General features: G+C 35.6%; 1 protein-coding gene across 7 annotated transcripts in view; it reads right to left on the reverse strand.

Annotated features, from left to right (window-relative positions):
• Positions 1–14,992, reverse strand: part of unc5ca (unc-5 netrin receptor Ca) — a 214,184-nt gene that overhangs the window by 121,901 nt on the left and 77,291 nt on the right. For 4 of the 7 annotated variants that reach the window (XM_089130607.1, XM_039685651.2, XM_089130610.1 and 1 more), the window contains exon 4: positions 8,411–8,644. In XM_089130607.1, the coding sequence (XP_088986733.1) occupies positions 8,411–8,644 (234 nt within the window). Of the gene's footprint in view, positions 1–8,247; positions 8,287–8,410; positions 8,645–14,992 lie in introns of all 7 variants that reach the window. The other 3 variants (XM_089130606.1, XM_089130605.1, XM_089130608.1) reach the window with 1 other exon arrangement.

Consider the following 14,992-nt stretch of genomic DNA (forward strand, 5'->3'; position numbering starts at 1 on the left):
GTATAAGATGATGTGCTGATATAGCTGGAAGCGCAAAACTTTCTGTTTACAAGCAGAGGAAGATGCGCGCTGTACATACGCTTTTCAATTTGCGTATTTTCCGCACTATAAGGTGCACTTAAAAGCCTTTAATCTTCTCAAAAAACGACAGTGTTCCTTATAATCCGGAGCGCCTTATATATGGATCATCATCTTATACGGTAGGGGGCGGTAAAACTCCTAAGCGGTGAGCAGCCGGTAACAAGAAGTAGACGAATGAGAACGTCCTCGTCTCAGTTCTCGCGCATGCGCCCATAAGGAAGTAATAGAATAGTCGAATAAAGTCGTTATTTATGTTTTTTTCGCACAAAAAGTAGTCTCGTCGCTTGATAAACTTATAATTGAGCCGCTGTAGGCACATGGAATATTTAAACCTTTTCTTTAATGACTTTATGGGCCGTCAAGAGCCAGTCCCTTAGGCAGTCTATCTAGGACTGATCCAGCTCTCAGATTCAATCAAAAATATCTTTATTTGTGTTCCGAAGATGAACGAAGGTCTTACGGGGTTGGTACAGCATGGGGGTGAGTAATTAATGACTTAATTTTCATTTTTGGGTGAACTAACCCTTTAAATGAAATTAAAGACAAAAAGCGTCTGTCAAACGCATAAAATGTGTAAAAAAATATCCGCTTCATGTCCAATCCTGCTCCAATAACTTGAAATCTCTGGATGAGATGTCAGTTGTACATGTATAAATAATGAACCCCTCAATGTCTCCGTGAAATATTCCCTGAAACACATAGAAATCAATAGTTCACACACCCTCCTCTGTGTTTATTTGCTTAGTGCTTAGGGGATTTGTGTGTTTGGCACCATTTGGTGCAGAATGCTGAATGTGAACGGGAGAAACTTAGCCTTCAAAGTGAAAAGAGACGCACATGAATGTTTAAACAAACATCACTCATGGTCAAATCAAGAAAAAAATGGTGATACACACAGGATGAGGAAGAATGGTGATCTAAACTGTGTTTGCCAGACAGACACATACACTGCAAACAAATCCTGTGCAGTCTTTTTGTGTTGATTTCTTTAAAAAATGTAACAAGATACATTTATGTGAGAAGCAAAATTGCATAGGTTTTAATAGGAAGCTTTTTTTTTTTTCGTGTCCAGATGATAATGAATAATGAATGGCCTCTTAATGGTTCTGTCATTTTTCTTCTCCGATGTTTTCATTTAGTTCAGATCATTTAAACTGGAAAACAAGATCGAAATACTAATTAAGAAAATGCGAGAAAGTAAAGAATTTAAATAGAAAAACAAACGAGGAACCCAATCTGCATTCCCTAAAGGAAAGATTAAAGTTTTATTATCACGACAGTCACACTGTGTCTGAGAAACACTACATGGTGTGTTTGCAGAGAAAAGACGGCTTAAGTTAAAAAAAAAAAAAAGTAAAATATGCAAATAAATGTAGCCTAAGTAAATAGAGTAATTGTAAAAAAAAAAAAAATTTGCATGCTAAACATTCTAGCAAAGTAAGTTAAATTATGTTAAAGGTACACTATCAATACATCATCAATCATTCCTCCAAAATGTGTTTTTGTCAAACCCTGATTCACTATGGTACGCCTGTTATAAGTGTTTATATTTTAGACCTCTCAGGATAGTCTTCTTGTGTGTTCGTCACTTGATGTCTCGTCATAAACTTGCTCCAGCCATTATGACATTTATTTGTCACAACGAGTGAAACATTTTTACAAAACGCTGCTAAATCTCAAACCTACTATGGAGATATTTTTGGTGCAAAACTACTGAACGCCTGTGACAGTGAAATTTGTAGTTGTAGAGAATAGCCCTACGTGTGTATCAGTACATTTGAAGTCACAGAGAGAAATGTTTTAAGAGTTTCAAACTTGCAGACTTTAGACTAAACACAACAGTTACACCCTCTCAAATTATCCATTGAAAGCCGCAAAAATCCTATTCTACAAATCACAAATGAAGAAACTCATTCGCTCGTCTGACCGATACCCGATCCGGCAAAAAAGTTTTGGATCGGTGCATCCCTAGTTTAAAGCTACACTGTGTAACTCTTCTTAGCTAAAAACACTTAGTTCTTTCAAAAATATATGTGCTCATTGATGTTCAAGTAATAAAGTATTATCGTGAGTGTATAATATGCCATTGGAAATACATACGGTTAAGGGGTTCTAATGTTGCCCCTCCATCTTGAAAGTACATTAGCCAAAGAGGGACATACCCGTTAATTCAAGCTTCGCCTTTCGCGTTTACGTTTGAGCTAACACTCATGGACGAGGTCGAACTGGAAGCCATGTTAATCTTGGACTACATTGGCCACCGTAGGAGTTAAAACGAAATCGGAATTGAGAGGAACAGAAACTAATATTGACTGGGTGGTCATATACCTTTTCACCACTAGATGGGGGTAAAAATCACACAGTGTAGCTTTAAACTCACCATTAAATCAAAATAGACATTTTTTTGGGAAATATTACAATATTTATCACAATAATGTATCCATGCACATTAATATATATATCAGGGCTGGGGTAAACGATTATTAACTAAACGATTAGGTGGGCGATTATTTTATCGATTAGTCGACTAATCTAATGACTAATTGGATGACTAATATAAAGAATATTTTTTTCTGCTGCTCAATTAATAAAAAAATAATATCTCAAATAAATACTAGCATACTGAATCAAGATACTATAAGCTGGCTAACGTTAGTCTAATGTTATGTATTTGAACACCATCATTATAACTCTAAAACCGCCAAAACCGTGTTATTAAAATATTTTTTACAAACATTTTTATCATAGAGAATGTTTAAATATTAATATCAGCTGAGGAGGGAAACGGAGTGGGAGGCGGAGTTCACCTACTGATCAGAGCGCGTGCTGACACGGAGTAAAGCCTTGTTTATACTCGACACATCCGCACGAGCGCGAATGTGCGCACGGCAAAAATGGCGCGTTGGGTGCGCAAGACCAGGAAGACTGTGGCTGGCTGTGTGTACGCCTTTTTTTTGTAACAGCGTAAATAAAAAAAATAAATAAAGAAGCGTCGACGCAAAAATATGACGTCGACGCAATTTTGACGTCGACGTCATCGACGCGCCGCTACAGCACTAATATATATATATATATATATAATTAATTTGCCCTGTAATCTTTCATCAAAATAACTTCCCCTCCCTCTTGTAGCGACATCACTTCTCTTCTCTGATGACGAGGGCGGAGCAACCTGTCACTCATATGAGATCGACTGATAGCAAGCCACGTCCATCCAATCAATTCCCCGTGGACAAAATCAAGCCCCGCCCTACATTTTTTTCTTCTTCGAGAAGCCAAAGAAAAGACTATTGCGACTTCAATTTTATGTCAACTCTAAACTAGCCCATGCAAGACAAAAACCACAGCAGTAGTTTCTATTTGAACCAGATAACGAGTCTCATTTTGAATCTTATGCGCACACACTATGAGTCCATTACACACCAGTATTTCATGACATGGAGCAGATTTAACCTTGTTTACTCACAATCGCCAAAATGAACAATGAAATTGATTCATAACGATATTACACCACTCCAAATAGAGATACATAGCGATGCCAGAGGGAGCGAACAAAGAAAGGCCTGAACCAACCGTGAGAGTGAAAATCTAATTAAAAGCATAAACTATACCTCTCTTGCCCTTTTTCGCTCTTTCTAAATCTCTTTCTCTCACACGCCATCATTTTTTATGATAAACGTTAACCGTCGCACATTAAGGCCCCTCGATAAAGTTCCACGACAGTGTTTAGAGCATCCGGTCCCATAATAACTACACGCCCTGACCCCGAGTAATATCCGAGGTGTGATTATGACAGTAAAGTTTCCACCACAGAGATATTAGAGCAGAATTACTGCGGCGGGTTGATATCAAAGACCCATTAGAGTCATTAGCTCAATAGGAGCTTGTTAACCTCGGCGTAATGAATTGAGCTTTTCGCTCGCCCACACCGAGAGCGGCTCGTGTCGGTTTCTCCTGCGGTGAGGTGATTGTGCTCCAGCCTCAGCCAATACATGCTATTAACGTCAGCGGAGGGCTGCTATAGCTTTCCCAACCTCGAAATTAAAATGCACAGCAGGGTTTCTTCAATAGCAATCGACAGCTAGTTGAAGTCAACAACAGGTTCATACACTAGCATTAAAATGTTTGGGGTCAGTCAATTGATTAATACTTTTATTCAGAAAGGACGATCAAAAGTGACAGAAAAGACTATTTCAAATAAATTATGTTCTTTTGAACTCGAATCCTGACATGTCACGGTTTCCACAAAAATATGAAGCAGCACAACTGTTTTCAACTTTGATAATAATCAGAAATGTTTATTCAGTTGCAAATCATCATATTAGAATGATTTCTGAAAATTGGAGTAATGATGCTGAAGACTCAGATTTGATCAATTTACAATATACTCACATAGAAAACAGTTACTTTAAATTGAAATAATATTTAACTATATTACTGTTTATACTGTTTTGATCAAATAAGTGCAGCTTTGAGCAGATCAAAAACATCTTTCCGGCACCAAAATTTTGATCGGTAGTAGGGCTGGGGCAACGATTAATCGCGATTAATCGCATCCAAAATAAAGGTTTGTGTTTACGTAATATATATGTGTGTGCACTGCGTATAATTATTTTGTATATAAAAATTCACACACATGCATGTATATATTTAAGAAAAATGTGTTATTAATATATAAAATATTGATATTTATATTAGGGCTGTTAAACGATTAATCACGATTAATCGCATCCAAACTAAAACTTTGTGTTCACATAATATATGTGGGTGCACTGTGTATAATTATTTTGTATATAAAATTCACACACATGCATGTATATATTTAAGAAAAATGTGTTATTAATATATAAAATATTGATATTTATATTAGGGCTGTTAAACAATTAATCGCGATTAATCGCATCCAAAATAAAAGTTTGTGTTTACGTAATATATATGTGTGTGCACTGCGTATAATTATTTTGTATATAAAAATTCACACACATGCATGTATATATTTAAGAAAAATGTGGTATTAATATATAAAATATTGATATTTATATTAGGGCTGTTAAACGATTAATCACGATTAATCGCATCCAAACTAAAAGTTTGTGTTCACATAATATATGTGGGTGCACTGTGTATAATTATTTTACGTATATAAATACACACACATGCTTGTATATATTTAAGAAATATTTTCATGTATATACTGTATATATATTTATATTTAATTTATATTATATATAAATATAAATATTTTATATATAAATAATATTTTTTTCTTAAATATACATGAATGTCTGTGTATTTATATATATATAGAAAATAATTATACACAGTGCACCCACATATATTATCTAAACCCAAACTTTTATTTTGGATGCGATTAATCGCGATTAATCGTTTGACAGCCCTAATTTTTATTTAATATAAATCATGTAAAAATATATATCAAGTACAAATACATGCAAAAATGTTTTATATATACACATGCATGTGTGTTTATTTATATATAGGCTACAAAATAATTATACACACTACACAAACATATATTATGTAAACAGAAACTTATATTTTGGATACGATTAATCGCGATTAATCGTTGCCCAGCCCTAATTGGTAGATAATCTACCAGATTATCTTCAATTGATGTCTATCATTTAATCATCTTCCTAAATAAACCAATACAGCAGTGATGCTAATCATACGTCAGCTCCTGCAACACTCATGCTCTTTATATGATGGTACTGCAACTTCAATATTTCTTTAAACATTTTGAAAGTTGGGAAAAACATGAGTTATACCTGTACTTGCACCTTTCAACTATGAATTGTAGCATATTATCTTTTCACTATCCCCAAAAGTGGATTTGGATCACACACTGTTCTTGGCTTTTACTTTGTATTCTGTTCTCACAGTGTGCAAAAAGACATTTACGCAATTGGCAAATGCTTTTATCTAAAGTGACATTGCACTGAAGGTATACACTATGGAAGCTTGTTTCTGCCACAGAATGAAAAAGGTAATTGTAACTCTTTATCACACAATTCTGACATTTTTTTTCTCAGAATTGTGTGACATAACCTCTCTTTTCTCAGTGGCAGAAACAAGCCTCTATAAACGTAAGTATGTTGTAACTTAAGTAATACATATTATCAGTTCATGCATTCCCTGTGGATTGAACCCATGCTGTTTCCAGGGCCATGTGATACTGTTTGAGCCACACACTCTTAGAAGAAATGGTTCTATTTAGAACCAGAAATGGTTCCATCCCCCGCTTCATATATGGAACTCCAAAATGGTTCTATAGAACCATTTTTTTTTTGGTAAAAGCCCCCAGGGTTCTATTTAGAACCCAGAGGAACCCTTTTTTAAGAGTGTATAGAACCTTTTAGGGGTTCCAAATACGTAGCGCTGATAGAACCTTTTAAGGTTCTATATAGAACCCAGAGGAACCCTTTTTTAAGAGTGTATAGAACCTTTTAGGGGTTCCAAATACGTAGCGCTGATAGAACCTTTTAAGGTTCTATATAGAACCCAGAGGAACCCTTTTTTAAGAGTGTATAGAACCTTTTAGGGGTTCCAAATACGTAGCGCTGATAGAACCTTTTAAGGTTCTATATAGAACCCAGAGGAACCCTTTTTTAAGAGTGTATAGAACCTTTTAGGGGTTCCAAATACGTAGCGCTGATAGAACCTTTTAAGGTTCTATATAGAACCCAGAGGAACCCTTTTTTAAGAGTGTATAGAACCTTTTAGGGGTTCCAAATACGTAGCGCTGATAGAACCTTTTAAGGTTCTATATAGAACCCAGAGGAACCCTTTTTTAAGAGTGTATAGAACCTTTTAGGGATTCCAAATACGTAGCACTGATAGAACCTTTTACGGTTCTATATAGAACCTTTTCTTCTAAGAGTGCAGGACTGTGACAAAAACAACAACCAGACACTGTCATTTACTCACCAGATTTAACAACTCTTAAAAAACCTTTTTGTTAGTGCACAACCTATAAATAGACTAAAACCTTTTGTGCAATGGCTCTTCAAGGTTCTTCTGCCAATAAAAAACCTTTATTTTTAAGTCTGATATTTTTAATTAGATATCTATAATTAGATATCTTATCTAAAAATGTATCTTGGAATCTTATTCCTTTTGTATCATCTGATTAAAAGTCAATTAATATTATACTGCCACTATTTTCGAACTGGATTGCATTGGATAAAGCCAAGTCAATTATTTCCATAGGAAAGTAATTATCAATGATGCAAACAGAATTCAATTCTGCTGTAAAGCAGAATGATAATTTGCAACATATGTATTGTGAAAAGTGCTATACAAATAAATGTGAATTGAATCGAATTGAACATTGACACTGTTATTGAACTAAACTGAATCCCCACAGTAATACTGAGTTTAATAATGACACTATCTTCCGTAGAGCCACTTTATACAGTAGATAAATTGCATTTGTTTCATAATTGATGCTGAATAATGACACTTGACTTCTGTAGATCTGCTTGACTCAGCTAAAACTGAATTTCTTTAATATTTAATGAATTTTGCAACTGTTATTGTCCTGTTTATCACCATGAAGCTGCTTCAATACGATCTGCATTGTATAAATCACTATATTATGTGATTTGACATTCACTGACGGTCTGGCCATAGTTGCTGGTGACTAGCCTTAAAGGAGTAGTTCACTTTTAAAAAGGTCTTTAGCTGATAATTTACTCACCCCCATGTCATCCAAGATGTCCATGTCTTTCTTTCTTCAGTCGAAAAGAAATGAAGGTTTTTGATGAAAACATTCCAGGATTTTTCTCCATATAATGGACTTCAATGGGGACCAAACGATTCAAGGTCCAAATGAGTGTATCAGTGCAGCTTCAAAGGGCTTTAAACGACACCAGACGATGAATAAGGGTTTCAGTCATTCAACAAACAAAATGCCTCGAAAAAAGATTTGTTGATGAACAGTCATGAACGCGCATTTGGACCTTGAACCGTTTGGTCCCCATTGAAGTCCATTATATGGAGAAAAATCCTGTAATCATCAAAAACCTTAATTTATTGTGAACTAGTGGAGGAAAGTGAACTATTCCTTTAATCTCAGTGTCCATATCAGTCAAATAAAATAAATCCTTGAGAGCCCCTGATAAAATTACAGAAAAATACACAAACCTGTGTCAGGGAGGGGGTGATCTATCTCTCTAGCAGCACCTTTAGCAATGGAAACCATGAATAAACCACAGCTATCATGTTTTTATTGCACCTTTAGAAAAGGCCATAATGTTTCCGACACATAAACGAGAATGATGGTGAATGAACTGTGTGTGTGACTGACCCGACGTCTCGTCCACACGCTCCTCTATCGTGTGCTCTCTCTGATGGACCCACTCGCTGTTGCACTTGAAGTAGATCTGTGCGGCTGGCGTTGCCGTGCAGAAGAGATTGACAGCTTTGTTCTTGACGATGTAAGCGTCTTCCGGCTCTAGGAGGAAGTGTGGGAGCGGTTCCGGCGGGTCGCTCGGGAAGGTCTCTGGCAGCTCTCCCAAACCCAACAGGAAGTCATCATCACCTGGGACAAAAACACAGACAGCGTGAGCCTTGAAATCAGCACGAAATGGAAGTTGTGATAGTCTTTTCTTCCCTATTGTGATGTATATCTGAGAGAAACGGCTTCTCGAGCAAGAAAAAATGTAGGGTGGGACTTGATTTTGTCCATTGGGAATTGATTGGACGGTTGTGGCTTGCTATTGGTTGATCTCATGTGAGTGACAGGTTGCCCCGCCCCCATGCCAGTAAACATCAGAGAAACAAACAAACAAATCTATTGTTAATGAACAAACTAATGAATGAATTTATGAAATGAGGCAAGAATGAATAAATGAACAAACAAACAGGATTGGATGAATGAACAAATGGATGACAAATGAACAATCAACAAATGAACAAACATGTCATGAATTAACAAAATAATGAATGAATTTATGGCCAAATTAATCACAGAGAATGAACTAATCAAAAAACAAATGAAAGAATATATGAATCAATAAAAATTAATGAAAATGAACAAACTACTGAAAGAACACACAAATGAACAGATGAACAAATAACTAATGAAGAAATGATAAAAAAAATGAAGATAAATGAACAAATGAATCAATCCATAAACAACAAATGAACTGGATAAACAAATGAATAGGCAAAAGATCAAATTTGTATTACATCAATAAATGAACAAATTAGGATATGATCAAACATACTAACAATGAGCAAATTAACTAACTAACAAACTAATGAATGAATCAACAACCATAAGAATGAATCAATGACTCAATCCGTAAACTAATAGTAATAGAAAAGTGAACTGAACAACAAATAAACTCATGAATGAACAAGTATATTATATTATGAATTAAACAAGAATGAATGAATGAAAAAAAATCAATAAACATGATGAACAAACTAATGAAATAATTAACACAATAATGAATAGATGAATCAATCTGCAATTAATGAATCAAAAAAGTGAACAGAACAACAAATAAACTAATAATGAATGAACAAATGAACACGATATGAATTAAAGTAATGAATAAACAAATGGTGGAATAAAAGAATTAAGTAATAAACGAATGAACGACTGAACAAAACTCAATGAATGGATGAATCAACACACTAATGAATCGAAGAACAAAGAAACAGATAAGTGAACATATTGAGCCTGATTGACCTAATGAACAGACAAAGAATGGAAATAACAAAGTAATGAATGAATGAACAAAAAAACAACAACAGATTAGTTGTTTTGTAAAATATAAATACTTGTTCATGTCTGTAGCACAATTTCACATCCAGCACAAATGCAGAGATCTTCAACAGCAAACACACACACACACACACACATTCACATAATGGATGGGTCGTAACCCAGGACATATCGATCCCTGGAGTCATCGATAGAAATACCGGATACTAACATTACACTAACACACACACACACACACACACACACACACACACACAGAAAGAAGACAATGGCACGAGTGGCGGATTATTATGGAATGCCTTCATTAGATGCCCGCTGACCCGTCCTATGGCACACAGTCCAGCTCATAACTCTTATCTGACTGTCACACACACACACAGAGAGAGAGAGAGAGAGTTCGTTTCACCCCAAATTAACACTCTGTAAGGTACATTAGCTTCTATTAACGGGTCACGGCACAGCTATGGGATCTAATGACGGACCGCGGGCCGTGGGTCTGTGTTGTGTTTGCCAATGTTATTATGATACAAATGATGAATCATTTATTCAAATCCCTGATTAATCTTATACACACAAACAGACTCTGTCCTGTTTACCACAGTCTAGGATAAAAACACACAAACAAAACCAACAAAAGGCCTCAAACACACCTAAAGTAGTCGATGGGCGGGTCCGATTCCAATTCTGGGAATCGCGACTCCGTTCTAAAACGATTCTTGATTCATTTTTGTTCTTATGTTTAATGAGGTTAAAGACTTTTTTGTGTCACTTTTTTATGCGATGGATTTTTGCGGTTTTTGGATTTTCACAAAGACACTGACATTATGATGTTATGGTTTATATCAAGGTGTCATAAAAGACATCTCAAACAATGTCATATTTGCATTAAAAATGTCATAACTGAGCGAATAACACTCAATGACACTTGTCATAAACATGCATAAAACTTCCATCATATTCATAACATATGTCATGTCATGATTATATAGGTGTCATCTTCAAGTAAAGTGTTACCTAAATGACTAAACTGATGGACAGATGAGTTGTTTTGAACGAGATAAAATCCCTGGTTCAGCTCAAATGCAGAGAGCATTAGATAGTCACGCTCAGAGGTAGGGTGGAAAATAGTCACGGAAAACAGAATTATGTTGTAAGAAACCTTGACTAACAACACTAACAAGTGTAGAAAGAGTCCTCTGAACAGTTCTCTCTCTCTATTCTCTCTCTGGCTGTTCGCCTATCGTCTCACCTCTCCGGTGCCAGAGAGTCCAGTGTTGGTTCAGATGATTAACTCTCTTAATAATGGGACTTAAAGACCAAGCTGGGACCTTTGCAACACGAAAGAGGTCAAGTTTATCAGCTTAACCTTCCGCAGCTCGTGAGTGTATTATTGATGAACAGTGAACGGTCCACGACCGCAGGAATATTACAGGTTAAAAACAACTTAACCCCCATTCTGTGACACGTACACCGTCAGTCACTGCAGAAAACAATCCATCAGTTTGTAAAAATGAATAGAAATAGTGTTTACACTATGAATTCATAATGGAAGTCTATGGGACAATGAAGCATCGCACATGGTTGCCTTCGCTTATGTGCAATATCACTCACACAAGCTGCTGCTTCATTCATTGGACCGTATAAATAAAATGAAGGCAGATGAATAGGAAACTATTAAAATAATAATATAAGTAAAATGAATTAAATGAGTGTCAAATTATGAAAAATAAGTAGAAACAATGAAACATTGATGCAATAGCATGAGAAAAGAACCCATTAATTTAATAATTAAATGAATTCATATTATTATTATATTTCTCTTTAAAAAGAATGCCAGATTGAATGTCAGATTGTTAAATATACACTCTAAACAGTGCTGGGTTGTTTCGACCCATATTTGGGTCAAATATGGACAAACCCAGATGTTAAATGTAATTAAAAAATGTACAGTTGAAAGTGAAAGTTGAAGTTGGCTTCAAATTTTAAATGACATTTTTAACCCAAAATTTGGGTTTGTCCATATTCTACTCAAATTTGGGTTAAAACAACCCAGCATTGTTAAGAGTGTATGACTGAAATAAAAAAAGATCTCAAGTACTGATTAGAGACTGAGACTGGTATATAACTGTTAACAATAAAACAAATTAATATAAATAATATTCAATAATTTATAACTATTGTCTCTTTGTATATTAAGTATATTATTATATTAATAATTTACAAATATTATCTTTCCACCCTTACAGAAAGTACCACAATCAATCAATCAATCAATCAATCACTCACTCAATTAACCACTCATCACTCAATCAATCACTCAATTAATCACTCACTCACTCGATCACTCACTCACTCATTCACTCAATCACTCACTCACTCACTCACTCAATCAGTCAGTCACTCAATCACTCCTGACCTCAGACACACAATCAAGTTTGGCCAATAATGGCAGACAGGAAACAAGGAGCTGGCTTAAGTTCAGGAAGTAGTGCAGCTGTGCATAAGGTCAATTAATCCCTCAATCACTCAATCAATCATTCAATCAATCAAGCACTCACTCAATCAATCACTCAATTAATCACTCAATCACTCATTCAATTAATCACTCCATCACTCACTCAATCAATCATTCAATCAATCACTCATTCAATCACTCACTCAATCACTCACTCACTCAATCAGTCACTCAATCAATCACTCACTCAATCAATCACTCAATCACTCACTCACTCACTCACTCACTCAATCAATCACTCAATCAATCACTCAATCAATCACTCACTCACTCAATCAGTCACTCAATCAATCAATCACTCACTCAATCAATCACTCACTCAATCACTCACTCACTCACTCACTCACTCACTCAATCAATCAATCAATCACTCACTCACTCAATCAGTCACTCAATCAATCAATCACTCACTCAATCAATCAATCACTCACTCACTCACTCACTCACTCAATCAGTCACTCAATCAATCAATCACTCAATCAATCACTCACTCACTCACTCAATCAATCAATAACTCACTCAATCAATCAATCACTCACTCACTCACTCAATCAATCACTCACTCACTCAATCCCTCACTCACTCACTCACTCACTTACTCACTTACTCACTCACTCACTCACTCAATCAATCAATCAATCAATCAATCAATCAATAACTCAATCAATCACTCATTCAATCAATCACTCAATCACTCAATCACTCACTCAATCACTCACTCACTCAATCACTCACTCAATCACTCACTCACTCAATCAATCAATCACTCAATCAATCACTCACTCACTCAATCATTCACTCAATCACTCACTCAATCACTCACTCACTCACTCAATCACTCACTCAATCACTCACTCAATCAATCAATCACTCAATCAATCACTCACTCACTCAATCAATCACTCACTCACTCACTCAATCACTCACTCACTCACTCACTCACTCACTCACTCACTCAATCACTCACTCAATCACTCACTCAATCACTCAATCACTCACTCACTTACTCACTCAATCAATCACTCACTCAATCACTCACTCAATCACTCACTCAATCACTCACTCAATCACTCACTCAATCACTCACTCACTCAATCACTCACTCAATCACTCACTCAATCAATCACTCACTCAATTAATCACTCAATCACTCACTCAATCAATCACTCACTCAATCACTCACTCAATCACTCACTCAATCAATCACCCACTCAATTAATCACTCAATTAATCAATTAATCACTCAATCACTCACTCAATCAATCACTCACTCAATCAATCACTCAATCACTCAATTAATCACTCAATCAATCACTCAATCACTCAATTAATCACTCAATTATTCAATTAATCACTCAATCCCTAACTCAATCAATCACTCACTCAATTAATCACTCACTCACTCACTCAATTAATCACTCAATCACTCAATCAATCACTCAATCCCTCACTCACTCACTCACTCACTCACTCAATTAATCACTCAATCAATCAATTAATCATTCAATCACTCACTCACTCAATCAATCAATCAATCAATCAATTAATCAATCAATCACTCAATCATTCATACATCAATCAATCAATCGACTTTACTGAGATATCAGGCCACAGACGCTGTCGATAAACATTGAGTGTAAAATAACCCCGAATATTCCTTTAATATGAGCAGAGGTGATTAATCTGATCATAGATCAAACAGAAAAGACACACGGCACTCCAGAACTCCACTTCCTGTGTGTGTTTATGTGCATCTGTGAGTGTATTACACACAAAGTCAAGGAGAGGCAGCACAGCGTGGATGAGCTCTTATAATCAACAGTGTTTATCACTCGTCCCCAGACTCATCATTTACACACACCACTATGATAAATATCACATTTAATTACTGACCCAGCGTGAGGACACACACCGCCAAGAGCAGCCGGCACTTCAAAGCTATCAGGAGCAACCAGATCGAGCTGCATGCGTGTGTGTGTGTGTGTGTGTGTGCGCATGCGTGTGTGTGTGTGTGTTTACAGCATGTTCAAGATCAGCCCAACACATGCTCATTTAAATACAGACAATAGCTGTGTTTGTTCTCATGAACACACTCATGTGAACACTCATCCATCATACACATGACACATGACTAAAGCTCAGCTGGACACACACACACATTCACTTCCCTTTCACTTCTATTGTTCTTAAAGCTCATTTTAAATACAACTAACCCGAACACCATTAAAGACTTTATATATACACACTCTCGTTTGGGATCGGTCCGATTTTTTTTTTATGTTTTTAGAAAAAAGTCTCTTAGCTCACATTAAAAATATAAGAATAAAAAGTAATATTGTGAAATATTATTAGAATTTAAAAAAAACAAACAAATTCCTATTTGAATATATTTTAAGATGTAATTTATTTCTGTGATCAAAGCTGAATTTTCAGCATCATTACTCCAGTCTTCAGTGTCACATGATCCTTCACAAATCATTCTAACATGATGATTTGCTGATCAAGAAATGTTTATTATTATTATCAATGTTGAAAACAGTTATGTACCATTTTTTGAGGATTCTTTGACAAATATACAATATATATAAATGATCTATGTCTCTCTGTATACATATATAAATATATATATATATATATAT

Source organism: Pimephales promelas, chromosome 4, assembly GCF_988280905.1.
Source record: "Pimephales promelas chromosome 4, fPimPro1.hap1.1, whole genome shotgun sequence".
NCBI classification, from domain to species: domain Eukaryota; kingdom Metazoa; phylum Chordata; class Actinopteri; order Cypriniformes; family Leuciscidae; genus Pimephales; species Pimephales promelas.